The sequence below is a fragment of the Apodemus sylvaticus genome, chromosome 10, assembly GCF_947179515.1.
Source record: "Apodemus sylvaticus chromosome 10, mApoSyl1.1, whole genome shotgun sequence".
NCBI classification, from domain to species: domain Eukaryota; kingdom Metazoa; phylum Chordata; class Mammalia; order Rodentia; family Muridae; genus Apodemus; species Apodemus sylvaticus.
In genome coordinates, this window is record NC_067481.1 from 2,115,585 (window position 1) to 2,140,195 (window position 24,611).

Genomic DNA, 24,611 nt, shown 5'->3' on the forward strand with positions numbered 1-24,611 from the left:
GCTTAGGTGGCTGCCAGAGGAGAGGAAATACTGATCTTAGCTGGAGAGTCACATTTGATGAGTCATCGTAGAGTAAGAGTCACCACTGCTCCAGCTGGGTCCCCAATCTTGTTCAGCACCTGCATGATGTCCTGGTACATGCGAGGCGTGCCTGACATCCAGAACGCTGTAGGCCATGGTCCACCAGATTCTGAGACCTGGCCCACTCAGGGTAGCTGCTAAGGTCAACTCCAAGAGTAAGCAGGGATATTCTCTGACATGTGACCCTGGTCACTATGGGTAACCCAAGGGCAGTCCTAACTGAGGGTGTGGGGGTATGCATCCAGCCACCACTCCCTTTCCTGCATGCTTTCTGCCACAGCTGTGCACTGCCTCCCCACCTCACTCAGTTGTGGACCCACTGGAGAGGACTTTGAGCCCCAAGTCAGCCAGAGTTAGAGGGGCTTCCTCAGTCTGACCCAAAGCCCGGCAACTGCTGGGGCAAGATGGGGTGGGGGATGGAGAGACTTGCACAGAAGGCTGAGGGCTCTCCTATGGGCGGAGCTCTCATGCTGAGCAGAGGGGCCTTGGGGACTCCAGGGTGTGTACCCTTCCTACTACCAAACTGGCAGCTTGAGCCCACAGCTCCGCAACAAAGGTTTAATGCTGGGTCAGTCGGTGGGCTCTGGGATTGAGCCTCTGAGTCCTCAGTATTCCCAGAGAGCCTCCCCCATAGGCAGGTCTGCGTCGGCACGCAGCAGCCCTGAGGCACCTCCACGCAGGTACTTGCCACTGAGGGCTCGGATGGCCAAACGGCCACGCTCTCGGAACTCGAAGAGGAAATCTTCCGCCAAGTCACCATCACTGCACACACTTCCATGGCTGCCAGTGTACCAGAACCCACCTCCACGGCCTGGGAGCAAGGCTGGAGGTTAGCAGGGCCCACACACACCCCGAGCCTCCCGGAGGCCCCCGCACTTTTCTCTCCCACACCTCGGATCTGATAGGCACCATCCCTGAAGCTCAGGTGGAAGACATCGTAGGTGGAACGGTTGGTGTCCAGCTGGTTGGAGCCTCTGCGGTGGCAGACAAAGCCATCTAGGCCACGCAGCACCAGGATGGGTCGGTTGATGAGTTTAAGGATGAACAATTCATCCTCACCTGTAGGACAGGGTGCTGTGGACCGACCACTCCCGCCCTGCCTGTCCTTTCCAGGCTGTGGCCTCAGGGGTCCAGGAGTGCCATTGCCTCGTAGCACCTCCACAGAAGCAGGCGCTCCTGATGTAGAAGGTGTTAAGAGGTGCCCAAGGTTCCCCAAAGACAGTAAAGGGGAAGCCACCTGGGGTCTGACTCAGATGCACAGACCCTGCATGGAGAGCTGCCCCAATGTACAGAAGGCAGTGAATGCTCACCCACAAAGTCGCTGATGGCGGCCAGCTGCCCGTTTTTCTTCATGCACACATAACGCCCGTTGCTGGCTTTAAGTGCCACCCGCCGACTGTGCCATTCTATTTCAAACATGGCATTGGCAGAACTGTGGGTGAGCAAAAGAAGATCTCAGAGAGGGGTGCAGAGTTTGGCCTCCCTAATCCTCCCTGGGTTCCGGAGTGGAACAGAAGCCTGTCCTCCACAGAAGTACCCATGACCAGTAGGAGCCACTCCCCACACCAGTGAGTTTTCTTTGCTGATTGAGCTGCTATTATTGCGGCTGAGGCTGTGCTCAGGGTGCTGGTGGAGGTGGTGACCAAAGTGACAATGGTCACCAGGTGTGGTGGCACAAACTTTTAATCCCAGCAGAGGCAGATATCTGGGTTTGAAACTATGTTCCAAGCCAACCAACTCTATATAGTGAATCCTCTCAAAACAAAAAGGTGACAAAGGTAAGGACAGGTGCACTCACACTTGTGTGGCTGTGGCCTGAATGCCCCCATGAGTGACCAAGGTCCAGTAGCCCCCAGTGCTAGAATAGAAGGTACACTTCTTTGTCTCCTGGTGGATTTGCATCAGGAATGTCTCATGATCCAGTTCTTCATCCTGATTGGCTGAGACATTGATTCCTGGAGGGAGAAGACAACGAGGCTACTCACACCTCTCTTGGGAGGCAAGAGATGGGGAAGCAGGCTTTGGATGCCTTGGAGTGAAGCCTGGGAGAGCCTCAGCCATCACTGTCCCCTCTTTAGAGTGTGAAGCCATCTGTCAGAGGCTGCCCCAGGACCATCGGGCTCCAGCGCACCTCACACATGGCCTCTAAGGATGGACTTTTAACCCAGCTCTTCCCACACTCCCTGTGATAGTACCTTCCGCGCTGGCAAATCCCCATTCTGCTAATCCGCAAGTAATCTGCTTGTTCCTGCTCTCTGGCAGGATTTACAGCAGTTTCTATTTATAATTCACCCCTAGGCTGCCAGGTGGGGTCTCTGACCTTCCCGCCAAGGTGACCTAGATCATAGCCAGTGACTGGTAACCAGCCTACCTCCCACACATCTGCTTGAGCCCGTGGAGAGGGCTGGGTGTCCAGGGCCTGCCTGCTGCTCCTGTAATGCAGACAGGACAACTGTACCACAGCCTGGCTTAGCATGCAAGCCCTGAAAGAACCTCAGGATCGTCCCATGAGCTCAGGCTCCCTCCAACAAAGTGCATCAGTTTCTATGGCAACTAGTTCCTCTTGAATAGTGTGGCAGGTTGAGTCCTCAAGAGCGAACCTTATGGGAGAGAGGAACAACCAAACAGTGGTTCCTAGTGGAGAGGCTAGGTGTGCTGCCTTTTTCTAGCTCCTCCCAAAGGCCATGCCACACTGAAGATCGCTGCTCCCGGGCAGGAGGGCAGCTGGCACAGCCCCAGGAGAGGGCCCACTCAGGCCGGAAGAGGAAATCAGGTCCCCTGGCTCTGGAGTTACAGGTGGTTGTGAGCTGCCCTGTGAGTGCTTGGGATTGAACATGGGTCCTCTGGAAGAGCAGCCAGTGTTCCTAACAACTGCGCCAGCTCTTAAGACCCAGGCCCAACAGTGTTTTTACTGTTCCCAACTCTGAAGCTTCATCATTGCAGCAACAAATACTAAATTGGGTAGTGGGGCCAAGGACAGCCCTCTGCTCTGTGTGCTGTACTGGGCCACACGGTGAGAAGACAGTGGGATTCTGGGTGGTGTGTCTCATGGGTATGCTACAGACTACAAGAAAAGCTGCATTTCAACAAAGATTCTTGCAGGGACAGAAGGCAGAACCAGGTCAGAGGACCTTAGCTGGGCGTGCCAACGAGCACCGTCCATTGACTTTACCCACATCTCCATCTCACAGGCCATGCTGTGTCCCACGTCACCAAGGCTCCTGCCTCTGCAGACAGAGCACACATGCACCTTCCACCTCACAGTCACCTGCTTATAGGGAACTGATGAGGGAGGATTCTGGGTGAGTGTGAGGTGTGTCCACTAGGATTCAGAGAAGGGTCTGTTGGTCTGTTACTGGCAGACACAACTGCTCACAGCTGGGCTGCACTTCAGCCCCACAGCACCAGAGTGCAGAGACAGGCAGATGGTAGCAAAGAAACCCAGTAGTGAAACTACCAAGTGGTTGTTCATAGGCGGCCTAGCTAGAAGACAAGTCTGGGGCTGCCTCCCCAGGTGACCAGACCACGGCGGGCTGCTACTCCATAGTGCTGTGCTGGCCAGGACAGACAGCCAAGTCACCCTCCAGCTTCCTTGAGCTGTGTGTGTGTCACTTCCACTCCAGCCCAAAGCCCTACCTGACACCAATCCCTAGACAGGGACCACTGGCAGACATCACACACACACGTTATCAGCCCCAGTGAAGGAAGCACAGTGGGCCTCTACCTCCACTGTCCTGGGCAGGAGATTCACCCACCAAAGGGATGGTACAGTGTGGCCAAGAGCTGGGCAGAGGCAGCACACACCTCTGATCCCTGCAGAGGCATGCATGTCTCTGGATTGGAGTCCAGCTTGCTCTACTCAGAGCAAGGCCCAGCCAGAGCTACACAGAGAAACCCTGTCTCAACAAACAAAACAGGCTGAAAGAGGCCAGGTGATGGCTCAGTAAGTTAAGGTGCTGGCCTCAAACGCGTAGGGATCTGAGATTGATCCCCAAGCCACGTTAACATGGAAGGCAAAACCTGACTGCACAAGGTTATCTTTTGACCTCTTCAAGTATGCCACAGCATGTGCTCATGTCTCTCTCTCTCTCTCTCTCTCTCTCTCTCACACACACACACACACACACACACAGAATATTTTTTTCAAGACAGGGTCTTACTAAGCAGCTCTGGCACTCCTGGAATTCATTATGGCTGGCCTCAGACAGATCCACCTATCCCTGCAAGTGCTTGGATTAAAGGTGGACACCACTGTTCCCAATTACTTATTGTTTATTATTATTGTTGTTATTAGTAGTATTAGTATTATTTAAGAGACTGAAAAAGGGGGCTGGAGAGATAGCTCAGGATTTAAGAGCACTTAATATTCTTGCAGAGGACCTGAGTTTTGTACCCAGCACCCTTACCAGGCAGGCCCCAGAGGAGCTAACACCCTCTTCTGGCTTCTGCAGGTATCTGTACTCACATGCATGTACCCTTCACACACATACACACACACACATACACAAAGCAATCTACTACCCAGCTCTATGACTATCAGATCCACCATCTTTTTTCTTCTTCTGTGTTGGGAATGGAACTCAGTGTCATACGCACGAGGCCAATGCCACTCGTGCCATACAGTGGCCACTGAGTTATCTCCTCAGCCCACATCCCACCATGGCTCCAACCTCCAATACACCAACACCATCACAGCTTCTCACTACCACCGTCATCACTGCCTTCTCCATCACCATCTTCACCACCTCCACCATTTTCACCCAACATCACTAACATCCCTGCCAAGCCCAATAGCATGTTCACCAATATAGACACTTCTGTCACCACATTCCCTCACGAGTCTGTTACACCCCCTCCAGGAAGTATTCACTATGCTGTCCCCGCTAGCTTGCTTGACTAAGGTCTGTGAACATTTTGGCCTTCTCCAGGTCAGGCTGGACCACAGGACTGGTAACTCCACTGCCTATTCCTATCTCAGACCTGAAGGCCATGACTGCAGGTGCAGATTCCTCTGGCCTCCCAGGTGGGTGTCCTGGGCCATCAATGTATTACTATAGCAGTGGGCAGGGTCACGACAGGCACATGGGAGCTGCCCTTTCTCGGGCAAGTGTAAAAGGGTCTGAGTGAATAAGGAGGAATGTGTCACCTCTTCGTTTGGGTGTCTATCCAGGCACCCTGGTGCGCATGAGCACAGATGCCAAGGCAGAAGCAACTGTTCTTTCTGACCTGGGCCAGACTCTTGGCCTCTTCATAAAACAGTAGGGACACTGTGTTTACCTCAGACTGCTCAGGTGTCACCCAAGTGACCAGTGGCCAGGAAACCAAGCCACACCCCTCAGGTAGACACAGCACCTTCCCCTTAGAAGCACAGGTCCTACCTAGGCAAGGTTGCCTTAGCCGTGTCTAACACCGAGGATAACAGTGAGGTCTCTTGGGGATCCTACGGGGTTTCCACTGGTTTCATCTTTGCCCTGCCCTCCCTCCTGCCCTTGTCCCTCCCTCATCTCCCCAGAGATGAGAAAGTGGGGTGTGTCAGCCCCCAACCTGTTTCCCACTCTCCCACCGCCCCCACATTCTGCCCTGGCCTCACTGCTCCTGTCCAGTCTTCGACGCCGCTGCAGCCTAGCGGCACCAAGTTCAGTAACACCCTCCAGATATCCAAAGAGTCGCAAGGACTCCTCAAGCCATCAGCCCCACTGATGGGTGCAGAAACACCCATCTCCCAGGGGACAGCCGCCCCCAGCCCGGCACGCGGCAGGTGTCTACACACAAGCACATACCACAGTGCCAGCTGCCCTGCCCTACCTTGTCTCACAGAGACGTAGCGGTGGTTGGCAGCTACCAGCACCACCTGTGGGTGGCTCTGCTCCAGGTCGAAGAGTTCATCCTTGCCGGGCCTTGTGTTGCGGCCAGTCTTGAGCGTGCCGGCAGGCCCCACGGGCGCCAGGTACCGGCCATCACAGTCCTTGAAGGCCAGCTTGCCGGCCTTGAACTCCAGCGTGTAGCAAGCACGGGCTTCAGGCTCCCAGACAAGCCGGCCATCGCTGCGAAGGTAGCGGCTGTCACACGACTTGAGGCAGTACCGCCTGCTCTGGAAAATGAGGGTGACCAGTGCATCCACACCCCATGGCATGTCACCATCTGCCACCATCTCATCCTCCTGAAGGCACAGGTGCACGTAGCGCCGACGGCTCACACTCAGCAGGTGAGCCTGCGGGTGGATGGCCAGGTGCACAGTCCACAGCTCTGCCGGGGAGACTGCTGTGGCGAAGCAGGACAGCCGGTCCTCGGTGCCACCAAAGAAGCGGCCGTGTGGCTCTGACTGCAGCACCCAGCGCCCATCAGGCTGCGGCAAGACCAGGAAGCGACAGTCACGGCCCGGCTGATCTGACTCGCAGGCCACGCGCCCATCTTCTTCTGCTGACAGGTAGCGGCCCAGGTGGCTGCTGCGGAAGAGCACAGCAGAGCCCTGCCCCAGGTCGGGCTCCAGGACCCAAATCTGCTTCCTCTTGAGGCTGGCCGCGGAAGCATTGACCTTGAAGCCGAAGCTCTCTGCTGTCAGGTAGCGGTCGGCATCGTTAACAAGGCCAAACTGGATCTTCAGTACTTGGTGCAAGCCGTTGGTTGGCATCTTTGAGGCTAGCCACGTTGCTTCAGGGGCCAGGGAAGGAATTCTCTCTGAGTGTTCAGGGGGCCTGTAGCCCCCCTGAGGCCCAGATCTGTTTATCTGGCCCTTGGCTCCCAAGCCTAGCCAGCAACATGGGTGATACCTGCTCCAATGCTGCCTCCCCTCTGTCTTTGGCCTTGGCCACCCGGGCAGATCTTACATGGCCAGCGGGCAGCCGAGGGCGGGTGAGGGGCGGATCAGAGATGCACCGGCTTAGGGGCAGTAGCCACCCTGCCTTACCCCCAGCTTGGATTTCAGTGGCTCCTGGAGAGCACCAAGTCCAGAACCGATGCCCAGCAGGACAAGAGCATGGCTGACCACCTCCCTGTCCTCACCCACGGCTACCTGGGTCCTATGCCCTATAAACTGTAGATTCCACGATTCTTAGCCTCTCTTCTTACTGCCTATTGCTTGTGGCCCTCCAGTCCCCAGCTCAGACCCCGGAGTCCAGCCCAGCTCTTTCCCAAGGTAGAAAAAGCAGCCCAGTGGAAAACTCACAGCAGGGTAGCAACCTGATCTCAGCCCTCCACCCTCAGTGGCCAGCCAGATCCTCTACAGGATCCAGTTACTGCATCTCTGATTCCTGCCGCCAGGAGCACTCTGCCCCCCACCCCCCACTCCGTAGCATGCATCCTGGCCTGTCCCCCTAGCCACACAGTTCCTACCCTTGTGTATGGCCCTGAGCTGTTCCCTGCCAACCACTGGGGCACGCAACGCTCTTCCCTTCTGTGCAGGGAGCTCGGGATGATCTAGCTTCAACCGCAGACTCACAGACCCGATTACTGCTACTCAGATCACAGGGCTATGGGCTTGGCCCATAGCTTTTACAGTCTGCCCCATGCTTCTGAAAGTGCTCCCATGGAATGCAAGGGAGAGAGCTGGGTGGTGCAGCTTAGGAGATGCTGGGAGCCGGCCACACCTGACCCTGACTTCTTACCCCTGGGACCCCTGGCTGTACCCTCTCCATCCTGAGTTTGACAGACACGGTGGGGAGTCACAGTGGCCCTGCTCAGTTTTACCCTGCACCTGCCTCAGGGGACCAGAGCCAAGCAGGAAACTGGAGCTGTCCATCCTGGGCCTGAGCCAGAATCGGAGTCTTCTTCCTCATAACTGCGTGTGACCGCAAGGGAAGGCCTTCCTAAGGGACAGTAACAGGAGGAATACTTCCAGCCATGGCCCCAGTCCTCCTTTCCTCATCCCAAGCTTGTCATCCCTCAAGTGGTAGGGGATTTGTACATGGCCAAACTGGCACAGAGGTCTACATTAAGGGAATGTAGCTGGGCAGTGGTGGCACATGCCTTTAAGCCCAGTACTTGGGAGGCAGAGGCAGGTGGATTTCTGAGTTCAAGGCCGGTCTGGTCTACGGGGTGAGTTCCAGGACAGCCAGGGCTACACAGAGAAACCCCAGCCTGGTGTACAGGATGAGTTCCAGGACAGCCAGGGCTACACAGAGAAACCCCGTCATGAAAACAAACAACAACAACAAAAGGGAGAATGCAGAGGGTGAGGTAGGTCTATCAAAGCATCTGAAGACCCTGAGGAAGTAAGAGGAACTGACCCCAATAGAGGGATCAGTGGGATCCATGATAAAGATCGTCCTGTGCTAACCCTACTGCTGCCAGCTCTCCCTGCAGACCGGTTTTATTTACTCCTGTGACCCACACACATGTATGAGGCACTGTCAGGAAACATAGTCAGGCTGTGTGTCAAGTGCTGTCACTGGGTGATGTCCCTGCAAAAGCCCCAGTTGCCAGGGTGGTGTCCACGCTGAGAAGTTTCCGAGCTTGGAGGGGCCTCCTATCAGGTCCCAAGGGTCTGATTAGGTGGGGCTGAGAGGGGAGAGGCCTGAGGGTCAGCTATGCCCACGGTATCCTAACCCCACCTAGCCAGACTGCTTAGGAGCCCTGAGAGAGTCTAGTCCTTCTGCTTGGCATAAGGACTTCATTAGCCTGACTGGTGCTGGCTGGGCTCACCGGCATCAGGTGCCTAGTGGGAGGAGGCCTGGCCGCCAGGCGCTAAGTGTCCTGGCTCTGGACAGGCTGTTGGAAACAGAGCCAGAAGTGTCAATGGCTACTCAGTTTTGGGACACTTCCCCACAACAGCTCCAGGTGGGGCAGGGCTATTGGCATTGGCATTTGTGATAGGAGGGCCTGCTGGGCTCCAGGGTATGCCTTGGCAGGAGGTAGCTTTCCTGGGTCTCTCCATACAGACCTCTACTGCAGTCTCCAAGCTGAAGTGCACTGCCCACTAAGGGTCTTTCCCTATCAGATCCCACCAGGAGTTCTACCGCAGAATAGAGGCTTCCTCTGTGTCTGAATCCGTGTTGGGTCTGGTTCCTGTGTAACATGCTGCAGCTCTGTGGAAAGTGCAATACTGTTGACAGGTCTGCATATGGAGCGTTTGCATGTTGGTCTGTGTGAAGGATCACAGAGGGAGGGGCTAGGATGAGATGTTGTGGTCACCTGGTGACCCAGTCCAGCTTCTGAAGATGCTGTTCTGAACACAAGCCTCAGCACCCGCTTCAGCTGCTGGCCTAACAGTCAGGCTGTGCACTGCCTAAAGGATCCCCTGGCAGGGTGCAGGCCACATCCCAGCTACGCACGAGTCTATGGCAGACTGGGCCTCCATCTGCCTACAGGGTACTTCGATGGCAGAGAGCACCTCTCTTATTTTGGGTGCACAGATGTGCGCCACTGTGGCCTGTCCAGGCTGCACACTGGGACATCTACAGTCAGTTCCACTTTAGGGCTCTTTACCCCATGTACCAGAGAATGGCTATCTGGTGCTACTACAGCATCTGAATACATATCAGGCTACCTGATGCACCAACTTCAACACATGCCTATCTTGGGGGAGCGGCACCTTTGATGGACTCTGAGAGGACATTTGGGTGAGCAGTGCCCCAACCCCTACTTTTGAGAACAGCCCACTCTGAGTGGACACAAGAGTAAGCCATTCTAACCACCGCTGGGTCTGGAAGGCTAGGACCCCCTCAGGGTTAGACTGGCTGTGGTAAGCTCTGTGAGTCCAGCTGGCAGCAGTCACAGATGTGCCCTAAAGGTCCCAGACTACTCAAAAGGTGTTCACTACCCACCTATCTCTTGGAAAACTTTCTCAGATTGCTGAGGCTGGGTGTCCTTCCCCACGAACAGGGCCCCTTTGTCCTATTCCCGAGCTGGTCCCCAACGGTGCTAATAGTGTCTCAGAACACAGATGATTTCCCCCACCTCCATCTAGATTAGCCCAGCCTGGGGCTTCTGCCAGCATGTAGCCTACTGCCATGGCAACCAACACGTGGGCCACGTTCCGTGCCCAGCAACACTGATGCTGGTGGTGTGAGCTGGCACAGGTTTATGAGTGCAGGGGTGGGCATTCCCTCCTTGCTGGCCCAGAAACTTGGAAACTGGGAAACGGCTAGGCAAGCCTATGGCCGAAGGCTGACCTTTTGCAACCCTTCGGGAACCCAGGAAACCCCACTACTCCCCCTCAAAGATGCTCCCCAGCCCTACCCCAGCTGCTGCTAAGTTTCAGACCTCCTTAGCCAGCTCTTTCTTGGCCCCTTGGGCTCCTTGGCCTTGCAGAGGGGACAGGCTACCCGGCACAACCCACAACCTTGATTTCCTCATGTGGGGAGGGGTGTGTGTGGGGGAGGGCTCCTGTTCCTGTTCAGAGTCCAGGTTGGCAGAGGCCCAAGGCCCCACCTCCTGCTGTACTCTCCCTCCCTGGGCCCTTGAATCAATTTTTCATGTTAGACTGTTTGCAGTTCCACTTACACACAGCAGAGGGGGAGGGGAGGGGCCTCGCTTCACTTACTCTGCCTAGGTTCACTTACCGAGAGGCCTGCGGAGCGGGTTTAGAGTAACAGGCTCCACTCTACCTATGGGCTGTGTTGGAGAAAAGAGCTTGGGGAGGCAGTTTCTTGACTGCGCAGTGACTGCCTCATCTCGCCCATCCCCCCTCATCTCACCCATTTCCCCTCCCCTTCCCCCTCGCGTCTATCCCCTGACCCCAGCCTAGGGGAGGGCTCACAGAAGAGCCACAGCCTAGGTGTTAGGCTCACAGAAGCATCTGCAATCTCTTTGTTTGCTGTTTTTCTTTATTTTTCAGATCGCGATATAATGACATCATCCCTTCCACTCCTCTCCTCCCTCCAACCCTCCCATATACCCCCACACACACACCTTGCTCTCTTTCAAATTTCTTTTTGTTATTTTGAAGACAGGATTGTATAGGTTAACCTCCAGTTCAAGATCCTTGCGCCTCTGCCTCCCAGGAATGCAATTATAGGCCTGTAAAGATACATCTGGCTAAAATACCTGCTTAGGGCCTTCAGAGCACAGAAAGTGACTGAGACATCTCCCTGGCCAACCCAGTCCCTTTCACAAACAGAAGCCATGGTGTCTCCTGGCTCTCATAAGGCACCGTGGTAATGCCTCACAAGCCAAGCCAAGGAAGAGAGCTCTGTCGTGTCAGGAAATCCAAGGCTCCAGTGAGGCCAAAAGTCTCCAAGAGGAAGTCTGTAACCACTAGGCCATCCCTCAGATCCCTCAACACTCAAATCTCAGGGAAGGAGGGAACCGGAGATATCTGAGCCTGAATCCCAGATTGTGTAGGACAAGCCGGATATGCTCATACTTGTGTGAGCCTTCAACACTAGAGGGCCAAGGCAGCCTCTGCCTTAGCGTTCATCTCTGAGAGCTTACTACCATTGCTGTTCACACACAGGCCCAGGCAGGCGGTGACAAGAGCAGAAACGCTCAGCTCACCCGCCAAGAACTTGACCCTCCTCAAGTCAGTCACAGGCCCTTTTAAGCCTTTCCATCTCTCTCCATCTTCCCCTGAAATTACGTATTTACTCATTAACTTATCATGCCCGTGTGCAGGTCAGAGGACAACTCTGTAGACTGAGTTCTCATCTTCCACCTCTACATTGGTTCCGTGGATCGAACTCAGGTCAACAGACTTCTACATTTTTGCAAGCGATGCCTTCCATGCTAAGCCGTCTCATCTGTCCCCATATAACTTTTTTTGAGACTGGGCCTTTCACCTGGAGCTCTGCTGATGCAGACAGACTGGCTGGTCAGTAGACCCCAGGGAGCTCTCCCTGGCCCCACTTACCAAGTGCTGGGGTCACAGGCATCTGTCTGTGCTTCAGTCCATTTGTCTTAGTTGAGTTTTTACTGCTGTGATAAACAACGTGACTGTCATAGTCGGGGTTTCTATTCCTGCACAAACATCACAACCAAGAAGCAAGTTGGGGAGGAAAGGGTTTATTCAGCTTATACTTCCACACTGCTGTTCATCACCAAAGGAAGTCAGGACTGGAACTCAAGCAGGGCAGGAAGCAGGAGCTAATGCAGAGGCCATGGAGGGATGTTTCTTACTGGCTTGCTTCCCTTGGCTTGCTCAGCCTGCTCTCTTATAGAGCCCAGGGATACCAGCCCAGGGATGGCACCACCCACAAGGGGTCTTCCCTCCTTGGTCACTAATTGAGAAAATGTCTTGCAGCTGGATCTCGTGGAGGCATTTCTTCACCTGAAGCTCCTTTCTCTGTGATAACTCCAGCCTGTGTCAGGTTGATAAACACATGACCAGTCAGGGCAGGAATCAAGGAAGGAACCTGAAGGCAGAAAATAAAACAGAAGTCACGGAGTGTTGCTTACTGGCTTGTTCTCCAACTTAAAAAATCGTGTGTGTGTGTGTGTGTGTGTGTGTGTGTGTGTCTGTCTGTCTGTCTGTCTGTCTGTCTGTGTGCTGCTGTAACAGGGAGTTAGATGTGAGGCTCCCATGATGAGTAATGGTAATTAAACTCAGGTCCTCCGTAAGAACGTCGAGACCTCCACCTGCTGAGTCACCTCTCGGTACTGGCACTGGGTGCCTGCTGTAGTCTCAGCACCTGTAGCTAATTTTATGAATAGTTACAGAATGAGAAGTCATGGGAATTAAAAGCATGAGTGCTTATGGCAATAAAATGCAGAGGTCCTGGGTTGTGTCTATAAAGAAATGCTCGAGAGTACTGGACAGCAGCCATTCCCAACCCACAGCCTGCAGGCTACAGTCAGGATGGCCTCCTGACCGCTGTGCTGGGAGACGCTAGGCCAGCGTGCTGGGCCACCTTGTATATGGCTCAGAAACGACAAGAGACAGATAGCCTAAGCTGTAGGTAACAACAGTTTAAAAACAGTTATATTTGACATTACTTCAACATAAAGTTTAAAAATGAAAACTTTCAAACCAGGTGTGGTGGTGTACACCTGTAATCCCAGCTCTGAGGGGCAGGGGCAGGCGGATCTCTGAGTTTGATGCCAGCCTGCTCTACTAAGCAAGTTCCAGGACAGCCAGGGCTACTACACAAAAAAACCCTCTCTGAAAACAAGACAAGACAATGAGGAGGGGTGCCGACTGACCTTTAATCCTAAAGCTTAATATGACTTTGCAGCCGGCCTGGGCTACAGAACAAATGCATAGAAAGGCCTGTCTCAAACCAAAACCAAAACCAAGAAAACAAAAGATAAAGAGGTGGAATTAAAAAATAAAACCTTTGAAGGGGGAGGGGCTTGGAGCGCTGAGAGTCCTAACCTGAATCCGGAGCCACTTCCTGTTCTGTGACCCGCACCTGCCTTCTCCACTCAGACCCACCCTTTTCCTTTTCTTAGAAATGACAGTCGTTAGGTGGCTCGGTGACGGTATGACCCAGTGACACCCAGGAAGTACAAGTTGGGAAAGCTGGGGGCGGACCTCCCACAGTAGTAAACAGACACACCAGGTCACGGTTGTCTGTCCTGTGGGGTCTCGGTGAGCATCTGCTCCCGGACATCCGAAGGGCTGGTCCCATCTGGCAGTGAATCTGTTCTTTCCTCATCTGCTGTTCTGGGTGCTGGCTGCCCCAGCCCCACCTCCTCCCCGAGCGTCAGCACCAGCTGAGGTCACCCGCTGCTTGGCGGCAGCCCTGCCTATCCGGGTTCCCCTATCGGAGATGACTCAGCGGTGGGTCCGCCCTAGCCCAGCCTGGTTAGTAGTTTCCTCTTGGCCTTTGAGGTGAGGGGGACGCGGACCCGCAGGTGCGCTGCAGCTCCTCCTCACTCAGTGGCCGTAGCCGCACCCACCTGGCGGTCCACAGGGGAATGACAGTGGCCGCCACTGACCTGCCTCCAGCAAGGCCCACGCCAGGGGCGCCATCTGCTGGGCCCTGTACCCAGGCTCCAACCCCCAGGGCACCGCCCCAGCACGCGACCACCCGGGGTAGCTGCGCGCATGGTACCCGCCCTCCGTCCTCCTGCTCCGCCCCAGGCGAAGGTCTCAGGAAGGGGAGGGAAAGCTGGAGCAGGTGGCTCTTTCCTCCTGCCTGAAGTTTGAGGTGGCCCTTCCGTACTCCCTACCACCCACCCCACTGCGCGCTCTGAAAACAGGCTTCTCAGCCTCATATGCTGACCCTGTGAGCGAAGGGGAGCGTGGATTCCGTTCCGAGGATGCGGGTGGCTTGAGGCTTGAGGGGGTGAATGGACTGCTATCAAGTGCGCCACGCGCTGGATTTAGCCTGCGAGTGCAAGCTGGGACAACCCAGTCGACATTTCCACTGGGCTCGCCCAGGGCGCAACTTCCTCCCCTGACCCCCTTACCCCAGAGGGTAATGGTAGGGTCAGAGTGACCCGCAGAACTCCAGCCTAGCCTCTGTCTACCTCCAATAGTACACGCCCCTATAGCAGCGGGGCAGAGGCAGGGCACAGAACGTCCGAGTGCCAGCATTCTGTCCTGTCCCGGCTCCTCAGGGATGCTGCGTCCACCCCCTGAGGGTGGTACACTGGCCCTGACCCACACTGCTCCAGCAGGCACTCCCTGCAGTCGGCGGCTAAGGCAAGACGCATGGCTAACCGTGTGTCTCTGTCCGGACCCCTGGGTAGCTTTTCTCTGCTCACCTGGGATCACTTGGGATGGGGGAAAGCAAGAATGGAGAACGGGATTCTCTCTCCAGAGCCCCAAACCCTGCATTTTGGGGTCAGGATGGAAGTGGGAACTGAACCTGCCCCACTTTCTCCGTGGTCCAGGCCCTGCTCCCTTCTGCCTCCTCCTGAGCTGAGACCTTCCCTCTCCCCCAACCTGGCTTCCTGTCATGTGCACGGCCCCTAGCTGCATAAAGGACAGAGTTCCTGTGGCTACTCAGTGGGCATAACCAGAGCCCCAGTCCGTGGGCCTGGGTGGGGGCAGAGGTGGACGCCAGGCAGTGAAGCCAAGGCGTAGTGAGCTCGAGTCAAGACAGCGTTGGCCACGGAGGAGATACAGCCCAGGCAGTGGGGGCGGCCTGCTAAGACGAAAGGCCGCGCTGTGAGCCAGAGGCAGGTGCCGACAGAGCGGGTCAGAGGGTTGGGAGTGGCCGCACCGAGAATAAGAGCCACGAGGGGCTCCTCTCAGGAGGAGGCAGCCATTCCCCACTCACTTGCTGGGACCACTCACCACACCCACATCTCACAACCGCAGTGATGAACAGACATCCCTGGCTGCGGAGCTGCTCTGTGCGGATGGGAGGGAGCAAGGCCCAGAGGGGAGGGCCGTTCTCTTTTTCAGAGTTTTCTCCATGTAGCCTGGGCCTTTCTGAAAGTCACTGTGTAAACCAGGTTGGCTTTGAACACACAGAGATCTGCCTGCCTCTGCTGCTAGAGTAATGGAATCAAAGGTGTGGGCCAGCACACCAGGCTGAGGTTGAATTGTTCTTTTGGGGACCTCAGCTGGCTGGGAGTGAGCGTATCCTTGAGAGCAGACCAAGGCCCAGGCAGGCAGTCCTGCCTGGGAGAGCCTCTGTCCTGACACAAATGCACCAAGCCTCTGGGTACACCTCAGAGCAGCTGGGGACCTCCTCCGGCCAGGCGGATGTCCTACCCAAGGCCCGGGAGGCTCTCTATTGGCCAGTATACTGTGTTTCATGTTCAGTGTGTCCAGCGGAACTTGACCTTCAGGGTTGTGACTGCCACCCGGGTTCTGCCACCCAAGGCTGGCTCAGCCTCACCCTCAGTTCATTGCCTCCCTTCCAGTGGAAAGGCCACTCCTGGGCCTCCTGGCACCGGACAGACAAGATATCCCCACTTGTATGTGATGTGTCTGCAAAGAACATGGACTCAGGGTACTTAGATTTTGATTTCCTCGTACTTTTACATTTTCCTTTTTATTACGGGCTTTTGGGCTTACCGAAAAGTTTTAAAGACATCAGAGTGGTTCACCCATTACACCCTCACTGAGGCTGACCTTGGTATACATTCCAAACCTGACCTGAGTCTCACAGCTTTTTCGTTCTCTTCTGTTTCAAGGTTAGGGTGACACCCCTGACCGCAAGTGTGGAGGCCCAAGACCAAATTTCTTGTTCCAGTTCCCTAACAAGGAGAAAGCGAGTACAGAGTGCTTGGTGGGTGGGGCATGTGCCGGAGAGTCCAGGTACCAAGCACAGAGGTGACCGGGACTCCGGAGAATATCCAAAGTGGCTGCAGGGAGAAGGAACTGACAGGTTGCAGTGGACACCTGGGAGGGTGGAGCCAGCCTGCATTAAATTTCCCTAACTCTTCACCTCTTAAACGGCTGTTTTCTTATCATTTAATGACGGCAACATGAAATAAGATGCATCGACGTCACAATAAAAACTGACCAAAGCCAGCAAAGGAAAAATATTTATCATTTTTCTAGACTGAGTCTTTCTTTACAACGGGAGACACGCCCACTTCTGGCAGAGCTGCAATCGCTGCCCCTGGCCTGCAGGCTCGCGGAGGCCGGGCATTCTCCATTCCATCTCCAGAGGGGTGGGGCCGCCAACTTCCAACGCAGGCAAGAACGGCCCCGACCTGACCTCGGGAGAGGCCTCGCACTGCCCAGTTGCAAAGTGGACCAAATCACGGCGCCTCCTTCCCGTGCACAGCGTTAGGGGCCCGGGCTGGGCTCCGCTCCGGCGGGGCCACCCCTCCCCCGCCGTCCCCCGGGAGGCTGCGTCTGAGCCCAGGCGCACGGGCGAGGGTCTCCGCGCGCACCGGCCGGGGCCGCCTTTGTCCCCGCGGGCCAATGGGTAGCCTGCTTGACTAAATAAGGCGAGGAGCGCGGCCGGGCGCCCCGTCCGTTACGTCCGCCCCCGTGACTCAGGGCGGCCACTGGCCTCCCCGCGGCGGGCGGAGCGCGGGTCGAAATCGCCAAATATGGCCGCGCGCCGCCCGCGCCCCTGCCCCCACCGCACACCTGAGTCGCACCTCCGTCCCGCGGCGGGACACGGCGCCCCCGCCGGCGCCAGAGGGAGCGCCTTACATGGCCGTTCCGTGCTCGCAGCGCCTTCTGCGCACACGCACACAAAGGCGTCTTAAGAGAACGCTGGGGTTTGAGAGCCAGGCCCCCGGCAGTACTTCTCGGGGAGCCATGGTCACCAAGCGAGAGTGCTTACCGAAACCTTCCACCTTCCCACGTCCCTCACGCCCGGGGACACCCCCCGCCCCACCTACAAGCGGAAGCCCCCGGGGGAGCTCTGGTAGGCTCCCGGTGGGGTTTCCGGAGGTCCAGCCCTGCGTCCCCCTCATGGGTGGTGCCCGCACTTGACAGCCACCTCTGGACAATCGGGGTCCTCGCGGGGCCAGCGCCCTTCTTTCTAGGCCTGACGTCGTACCGGGTGACTGAGTGCTGGCACGGGTGTGTGGCCAGCAGGTAAGCAGGGCAGGCTGCTCGGTCCTCCCGAGTCTCGTGTTCACGTCTCGGAGGGGAGCTGACCTTGCAGGGTTGAGCGCGCGCACAGGGCGCCCAGTGGGGGTGGGGGCTGGTGCGGAGCGGCGCACCCCCACCTGCCGGAATCCAGCCCTGCGCCCCGTGACCTTGGTGTCCCTCACCCCTCCGCTCGATGCCACACTCAACAATTCCAGCTTACAAACAAATACACCCGGTTCACCTCCGGGCCAGCTTCCCCTCCAGGCACCATCAAGGCGGAGCACTGGAAGGGAGCGCCACGACCCTGCGTAGGGGGACTAGCTTCCCAGAGCCGTGTCCCCGGGAGAAGGGCGGCCATGCCCGCCCCCCAACGCCTGTCCGGAGGGGCTAAGGCCTAGGCATTCTGTGCCCAAAACCAGTTTGACTCGGACTTCATAATCCAATGGAGGGGTGTCCGGCCTGCTGATCCATACAGTGGGCGGGGCTTGACCATGCTGAAAGTCAGGAGACGTTCCCTGCCTCAGTTTCCCTACCATGTCCCCCAGAAGGCCAGGATAACACAATGCCCACTCACACCACCATTGATGTCCAGGGATACCCGACCCCGTGACGACCCTCCTCCAATGGAGGGGCCTAGGCAGACGTGGCTGGAGTGGAAGAAGTGGTGACCCCCCTCCCACGTGACTGGGATGCGATGGCCGCTCCCCGGACCCCCGAGTATCCTTCCAGCCTGCCGCGAGCCAGGCACCGGCTGCGGCGGCCCAGCTACACACGGAACCCGTAGGGGAAGCTCCCGGGGGCGTGCGGGGCGCAGAATTTACGGAGGGGCGGGGGCCACGGGACTCACCCCAGATCGGGGCGCCGCCCGCCCCGGGCTTGGCAGTTTCGGGGCGCAGCCCGGGCCCTCCCTGCTGCGCGGCAGTCCCGGGGCAGGGCAGGGCCGATCGCATGCACGCTACTCGCCGAGACCCCCGCGAGCGAGAGCAGGGCCTCCCGGGGTCGCGAGCGCGCGGGGGCGGCGCGGGCGGGGCCGTTGGCGGCGGCGCGGGCTAGGGGCGGGCGGGCCCGGGCCCCACGTGTCCCTGGCGGGCGGGCCAATGGGCGCCCGGCTTTTGGAAAGATCGCCATATATGGACATGTTCTGGGGCCGCGCGCGCCTCCGCCCGCGCGCGCGGCCCGCTCCCACTTAAATAGCGGCGGGGGAGGCCGCGGTCGGTCTCACACTTCGCCGCCGGCTTACTCCGCGCTTCTTTCTGCTGCTCCGTCGCCCCGTCCTTCGCCGGTAAGCGGCCCGCTCGCCTCCCGGGCCAGGCCCAGTGACTCTCGGCGGCCCTTTCTTCGCGCTCGTCTTGCCGGCTCGCTGCGGAGCCCAGGACGCCTGGCGGGTGGGCCGGGGTCTGCAGCCGCGGCTGGGGGCAGGGCGGGGCCCGGCGCAGTGCGGAGCCCCTCCGCGCCGCGGCGGGACAGGGGGCTGCCGGTTGCCGACGGTTACGCCGCGCCCGGAGCCGCCCCGGGGACGGGGTGGAGGGCACTGCGCTCCTCCGGCGTGGCTCGGCGGTGGTGGAGGGCTCTTTGTGAGTTGGGCGAGGGCTTTGCTGACTCCGGGCCTTCCTTGCGCAGATCGCAATGGAAGAAGAGATCGCCGCCCTCGTCATTGACAATGGCTCCGGCATGTGCAAAGCTGGCTTTGCTGGCGACGACGCCCCCAGGGCCGTGTTCCCTTCCATCGTTGGGCGCCCCCGACACCAGGTTAGTGGAGAGGAATGGACTCCCTGTGTTCTCTGGGCCCCGGGTGCGCGGTGGGTGGGGCGAATGTGACCCGCCTTTCCTCTCGCAGGGCGTCATGGTGGGCATGGGCCAGAAGGACTCCTACGTGGGTGACGAGGCCCAGAGCAAGAGGGGTATCCTGACCCTGAAGTATCCTATCGAGCACGGCATTGTCACCAACTGGGATGACATGGAGAAGATCTGGCACCACACCTTCTACAATGAACTGCGCGTGGCCCCCGAGGAGCACCCGGTGCTTCTTACCGAGGCCCCCCTGAATCCTAAAGCTAACAGAGAGAAGATGACGCAGGTATGCTTGAGCCCGGGCCTTGCGTCCCCTCGAGTGCGACCGAGTCATGTGCTCTGCCTCATTTCCTGACATTCAAGCATTTCTTTGGTGTTTCCAGGGTTCTGTTCCTCCTCTCCTGGCATTTCCTCCCTGAAGCCTCCAGGTTTCTGTTTGCGTTTCTGCTTGCGTTCTGTTCTTTTTTTCTTCACACATCACATTTGTGGCATGCAGCATGTAGAGTGTGGGTGTGGGTGGCTCGGGGTCCCTGCTGCTCATTCACTGGGTGTTCTTTGTCTCTGCAGATAATGTTTGAAACCTTCAATACCCCAGCCATGTACGTGGCCATCCAGGCGGTGCTGTCCTTGTATGCATCTGGGCGCACCACTGGCATTGTCATGGACTCTGGTGACGGGGTCACACACACAGTGCCCATCTACGAGGGCTACGCCCTTCCCCACGCCATCTTGCGTCTGGACCTGGCTGGCCGGGACCTGACAGACTACCTCATGAAGATCCTGACTGAGCGGGGCTACAGCTTTACCACCACTGCTGAGAGGGAAATTGTTCGTGACATAAAGGAGAAGCTGTGCTATGTTGCCCTGGATTTTGAGCAAGAAATGGCTACTGCTGCATCATCTTCCTCCTTGGAGAAGAGCTATGAGCTGCCTGATGGGCAGGTGATCACCATCGGCAACGAGCGGTTCCGGTGTCCGGAGGCACTCTTCCAGCCTTCCTTCCTGGGTAGGTGTCCAGGACACACGGTTTGGGAGCCAAGGGGTTCTTAACCTCAGTAAGGGGTGGAGCACACAGAACCTAGTGGCTGAGTGAACTCTGTCCCCTAGGCATGGAGTCCTGTGGCATCCACGAGACCACCTTCAACTCTATCATGAAGTGTGATGTGGACATCCGCAAAGACCTGTATGCCAACACAGTGCTGTCTGGTGGCACCACCATGTATCCAGGCATTGCTGACAGGATGCAGAAGGAGATCACAGCCCTAGCACCCAGCACAATGAAGATTAAGGTGAGTGCCTAGCACCTGGCCTGGGCTGGCCTAGGACCTGTAGTTGGGAAGTAGGACCTACAGGAAGGACACAAAGTGCTCACTGAGTGTTTTTTCTCTGCAGATCATCGCTCCTCCTGAGCGCAAGTACTCCGTCTGGATTGGCGGTTCCATCTTGGCCTCACTGTCCACCTTCCAGCAGATGTGGATCAGCAAGCAGGAGTATGACGAGTCGGGCCCCTCCATCGTCCACCGCAAATGCTTCTAGATGGACTGAGCAGGTGCCAGGCATCTGCTGCATGAGCTGATTCTGAAGTATCGATTTGCCCTGGCAAATGTACACACCTCATGCTAGCCTCATGAAACTGGAATAAGCCTTTGAAAAGAAATTTGTCCTTGAAGCTTGTATCTGATATCAGCACTGGATCGTAGAACTTGTTGCTGATTTTTGACCTTGTATTCAAGTTAACTGTTCCCTTGGTATATGTTTAATATCCTGTGCATATCTTGATTTAGTCCTTAGTTCATGTGGCTCGGTCACTTGGTGGCTGGGGAGAGCACACCGTGGAAGAGATCCCCAGCCTAGTGGGTCTCTGAGCACCACGAGGTGATCTGTGCAGGGTATTAGCCCACAGCAGACTGCCAGGACCTCCCGAGGCTGGCAAGGGGTCCTGAACCAGTCACCACTCCTTGCTAGTCTAACAGGGTGGGAAAGTCCGAGCCTTAGGACCCAGTTTCCGTTCTGGTTTTTTCCCTCCTGACCGCCATGGTTGTTACTTGCCTTCAGTTGGGAATGTTCGCATCGACACCTGTAAATGTATTCATCCTTTTAATTTATGTAAGGTTTTTTGTACTCAATTCTTTAAGAAATGACAAATTTTGGTTTTCTACTGTTCAGTGAGAATATTAGGCCCCAGCAACACAGTCATTGTGTAAAGAGAAATAAAAGTGCTGCAGTAACTGACCATTGTTTGAGCACAGGTCTGTGGGCTAGGGTGGAGCTGGGGAAATTGTCTGGTTGCCTAGCAGCAGAAAGCCTTCCCATTGGTAAGAAAGCCTGTGGACTGTGAGTTAGACTGTACCTACAGCTTAAAGCCAGCCATGCTTGGAACAGATTGTCTTTTGAGTCCACTCATGGTCTCCACAGGGAAGTTTTTTAGAAGTTGAGGAACTAGGCCAGATATCAACAGTTCCTCAATGAAGGGCCTCTTGTATGGAAGTGTTGGTGAGGAATACAGGCAGTTCCTCAGTTACCAAGTCCTTTGAGGAACAATAAAGAATAACAGTGGTACCCCAATATGGCCAGAAGATAAAAGTAACCTAGATGTCTTAACAATTGGAATGGAATCTTTGAAAGGCCATGTGACAGTATTCAGGGAAGGAATAAAACTTTGCCAGGTGCTGCCACATAGGTGAACCTGGTAGGACTGGTTATCCAAAGATGTTAGCATGGCTCAGGGAGAGGGCAGTGAGTGTCTGCTCAGTTGCAGTCTGGGTGAAGCAGAGCGCTTGCCAGGATGAGCTCTCTGGAATTGAGCATGTGGGCATGTGCCCCACCCCCTTAGCAACTTAGGTGGAGGTGACAGGATCAGGAGTTCAAAGGTCAATTTTATATACACAGTGAATTCAGCCAGGCCTTCCTGAGACCCTGTATTCAACAAAAACAAAAGGTGGGGTGGGGGTTGGTGGGACTGGTTATGAGCAGGCAGTGCTCTTGCAGAGAACCTAGTTCCCAGCACCTGTAACTCTAGTTGCAGAGGACCCCACACCCTTTTCTGGCCTCTGGGCTCCTGCAAGAAATGGTACACATAAGTTCACCCAGGCAAACACATTAACAAAATAATTTTAAAACATTTAAAGAACTGGGTGTGATTGCACTCTGGAGGCAGGGGCGGGTGGAGCTCTTGAGTTTGAGGCCAACATGGTCTACAGAGTAAACTCCAGGCCAGCTAGGACTACATGGTGAGACCCTGACTAAACAAAACAAAAAAACAAAATAAGCCGGGCAGTGGCAACACATCCTTAATTCCAGCCCTCTGGAGGCAGAGGGAGGTGGATCTCTGAGTTGGAGACCAGCCCCTGGTCAACAGAATGAGAGCTCCAGGACAGCCAGGGCTACAGGGAGAAGAAATCTGTCCTGGAATAAATAGACTTTAAAACATTTAAAGATACAGCGTTACAGACAAGAAGAGTCTAGACGCAGCTAAGCAGCAACATGAAGAGGTACTGAGGCCCCAGCCCCAGAAGCTAAGACTCCCAGTACCTTCTACACCAACCCTGACTCAAACTGAGTGACTTCCGGGACCCCAGCTCAGCTGACGGCCCCTGACCTGTGATGAGACAGCCACTGGGACCCACCTGGGACCATCTGCCTGATGGTGGTGTGCTGAGCCCAGGTCAGCTCGGGCTGACAGAATGTCTTGGACAAAATAGGGCACTTGAGGAGGAAGGCAGGGCAAGGTATAGTATAAATGGACAGACAGAAGGATGGACAGACAGGCAGAAGAGATAATATTGGATGGACTTGGACCTCTGAAGTGGACTTTATATCCTAAAATCTAGAAAATGAAATTCATCCGATCCTTTCCAAGCCTGGAGCTGTAGCAGCTTTGGTGATGCCCCTGCCCCACCTGCAGCCAGCCCTCACCACCTGCTGGTTTCTGACAGAGATCTTCCTGGAGCTCCAGACCACCTGAAAGCCTTGTGTTAATCAGCCAATCTGTCTCCTTGCATTCATAGAGACCCAGGTCTGGTGTCACCATCGCACCTGGCACAAAGCCAGCCTTGAATGTATATTTGTAAGATGACAGGGCATGGTCACGTCAAGGCATTTTAAATTTTACTTAGTTTTATTTTGCAAGAGCAAACCACTAGCTCAGCAGAGACAGTCAAGTTTTCCTTAAAGAAGTGATCAGGCCCAGAGTAGGGGTAGGGTGACTCGGCATGGTAACCCTACGCCAGTGCTCAGTACACCAGTGCTCAGTACACCAGTGCCCAATACGCCAGTGCCCAATACACCCTGTGCTCAAGCCTGTTCTGTTTTCAATTTTTTTCTTTCTAATTTTTCTTTCTTTTTTATCTTCTCTGTCTATCTATCTATCTATCTATCTATCATCCATCTATTTTTGCTGTGTTTGTCTTTGAGACAGGGTTTCTCTGTGTAGCCCTAGCTGTCCCAGAACTCACTCTGTAAACCATGTTGACCTCAAACTCAAAGATCCACCTGCCTCTGCCTCCCTTGTGCTGGTAAAAGGAGTGCAGCACCACTGCCCAGCACAAAAACCAGGTTCATAGTGGTCAGAACAAAGTGAAAAGAAAAATGTTTGAGACGAGGGGAGTGTTTGAGCTGTGGGTGATGGTTTTGCTGTGTGTTTCTTGGGACAGGACCTCACTGCAGCCCAGCCAGCCTCAAACGTGCCTGCCGGCAGTGTGCAGCCCAAGCTGGCCTTGAACCGGGTCCTCCTGCTCAGGTCCTCTGCTCGCTGGGATCACAGGCTGCAGCACCAGGCAGTCTGTTTCATGGTGTGCGAGAGATACACTCAGAACATTCACAAGCCAGAGGCCACCACTCTACAATTGTTTTTAAGATTTATTTATTTTATGTATGTGAGTACACTGTCACTGTCTTCAGACACACCAGAAGAGGCCATCGGATCCCATTACAGATGGTTGTGAGCCACCATGTGGTTACTGGGAATCGAACTGAGGACCTCCCAAAGAGCAGTAGTCAGTGCTCTTAACTGATGAGCCATCTCTCCAGCCCTCTACCCCTTATTTTAATTATTTATTTAAAAAAAAAGATGTATTTATTCATTATATGTAAGTACATTGTAGCTGTCTTCAGACACACCAGAAGAGGGCATCAGATCCCATTACAGATGGTTGTGAGCCACCACATCGTTGCTGGGATTTGAACTCAGGACCTCTTGAAGAACAGTCAGTGCTCTTAACCACTGAGCCATCCCTCCAGCCCATATCCAGCCTTTCACATGTGGGTTCTGGGTATTCAATTCCTGCTTAGTAGGCACCTTACTCTCTGTGCCTTCTTAATTTCCAGCTGTTTATTTCTGAGATAGGTCCATCTGTCTGTCTGTCCTTCCTTCCTTGAGCCAGATTTGTAACAATGTTTTTTAAATTCTGGC

General features: G+C 55.6%; 2 protein-coding genes and 2 long non-coding RNA genes across 4 annotated transcripts; 2 read left to right on the plus strand and 2 right to left on the minus strand.

Moving 5' to 3' along the window:
• Positions 1-643: 643 nt before the first annotated feature.
• Positions 644-6,716, minus strand: Fscn2 (fascin actin-bundling protein 2, retinal). Its single transcript, XM_052197602.1, has 5 exons — positions 5,887-6,716; positions 1,880-2,036; positions 1,386-1,513; positions 973-1,209; positions 644-892 (listed from the first exon to the last, which is right to left on the minus strand). Exons 1-5 carry the CDS (start codon positions 6,710-6,712, stop codon positions 687-689), a joined length of 1,554 nt encoding a protein of 517 aa, XP_052053562.1. The 5' UTR covers positions 6,713-6,716; the 3' UTR covers positions 644-686.
• Positions 6,717-12,002: 5,286 nt separating this feature from the next.
• LOC127693449 (uncharacterized) lies at positions 12,003-14,258 on the minus strand. The gene is made up of 2 exons (XR_007979698.1): positions 14,181-14,258; positions 12,003-12,368 (listed from the first exon to the last, which is right to left on the minus strand). It is a non-coding gene; the product is annotated as an uncharacterized LOC127693449 (long non-coding RNA).
• Positions 13,491-16,131, plus strand: LOC127693450 (uncharacterized). Its single transcript, XR_007979699.1, has 3 exons — positions 13,491-13,759; positions 15,775-15,863; positions 16,048-16,131. It is a non-coding gene; the product is annotated as an uncharacterized LOC127693450 (long non-coding RNA).
• Positions 16,132-18,585: 2,454 nt separating this feature from the next.
• Positions 18,586-21,433, plus strand: Actg1 (actin gamma 1). Its single transcript, XM_052194295.1, has 6 exons — positions 18,586-18,692; positions 19,031-19,159; positions 19,248-19,487; positions 19,769-20,207; positions 20,309-20,490; positions 20,594-21,433. Exons 2-6 carry the CDS (start codon positions 19,037-19,039, stop codon positions 20,735-20,737), a joined length of 1,128 nt encoding a protein of 375 aa, XP_052050255.1. The 5' UTR covers positions 18,586-18,692; positions 19,031-19,036; the 3' UTR covers positions 20,738-21,433.
• The last annotated feature ends 3,178 nt before the right edge of the window (positions 21,434-24,611 follow it).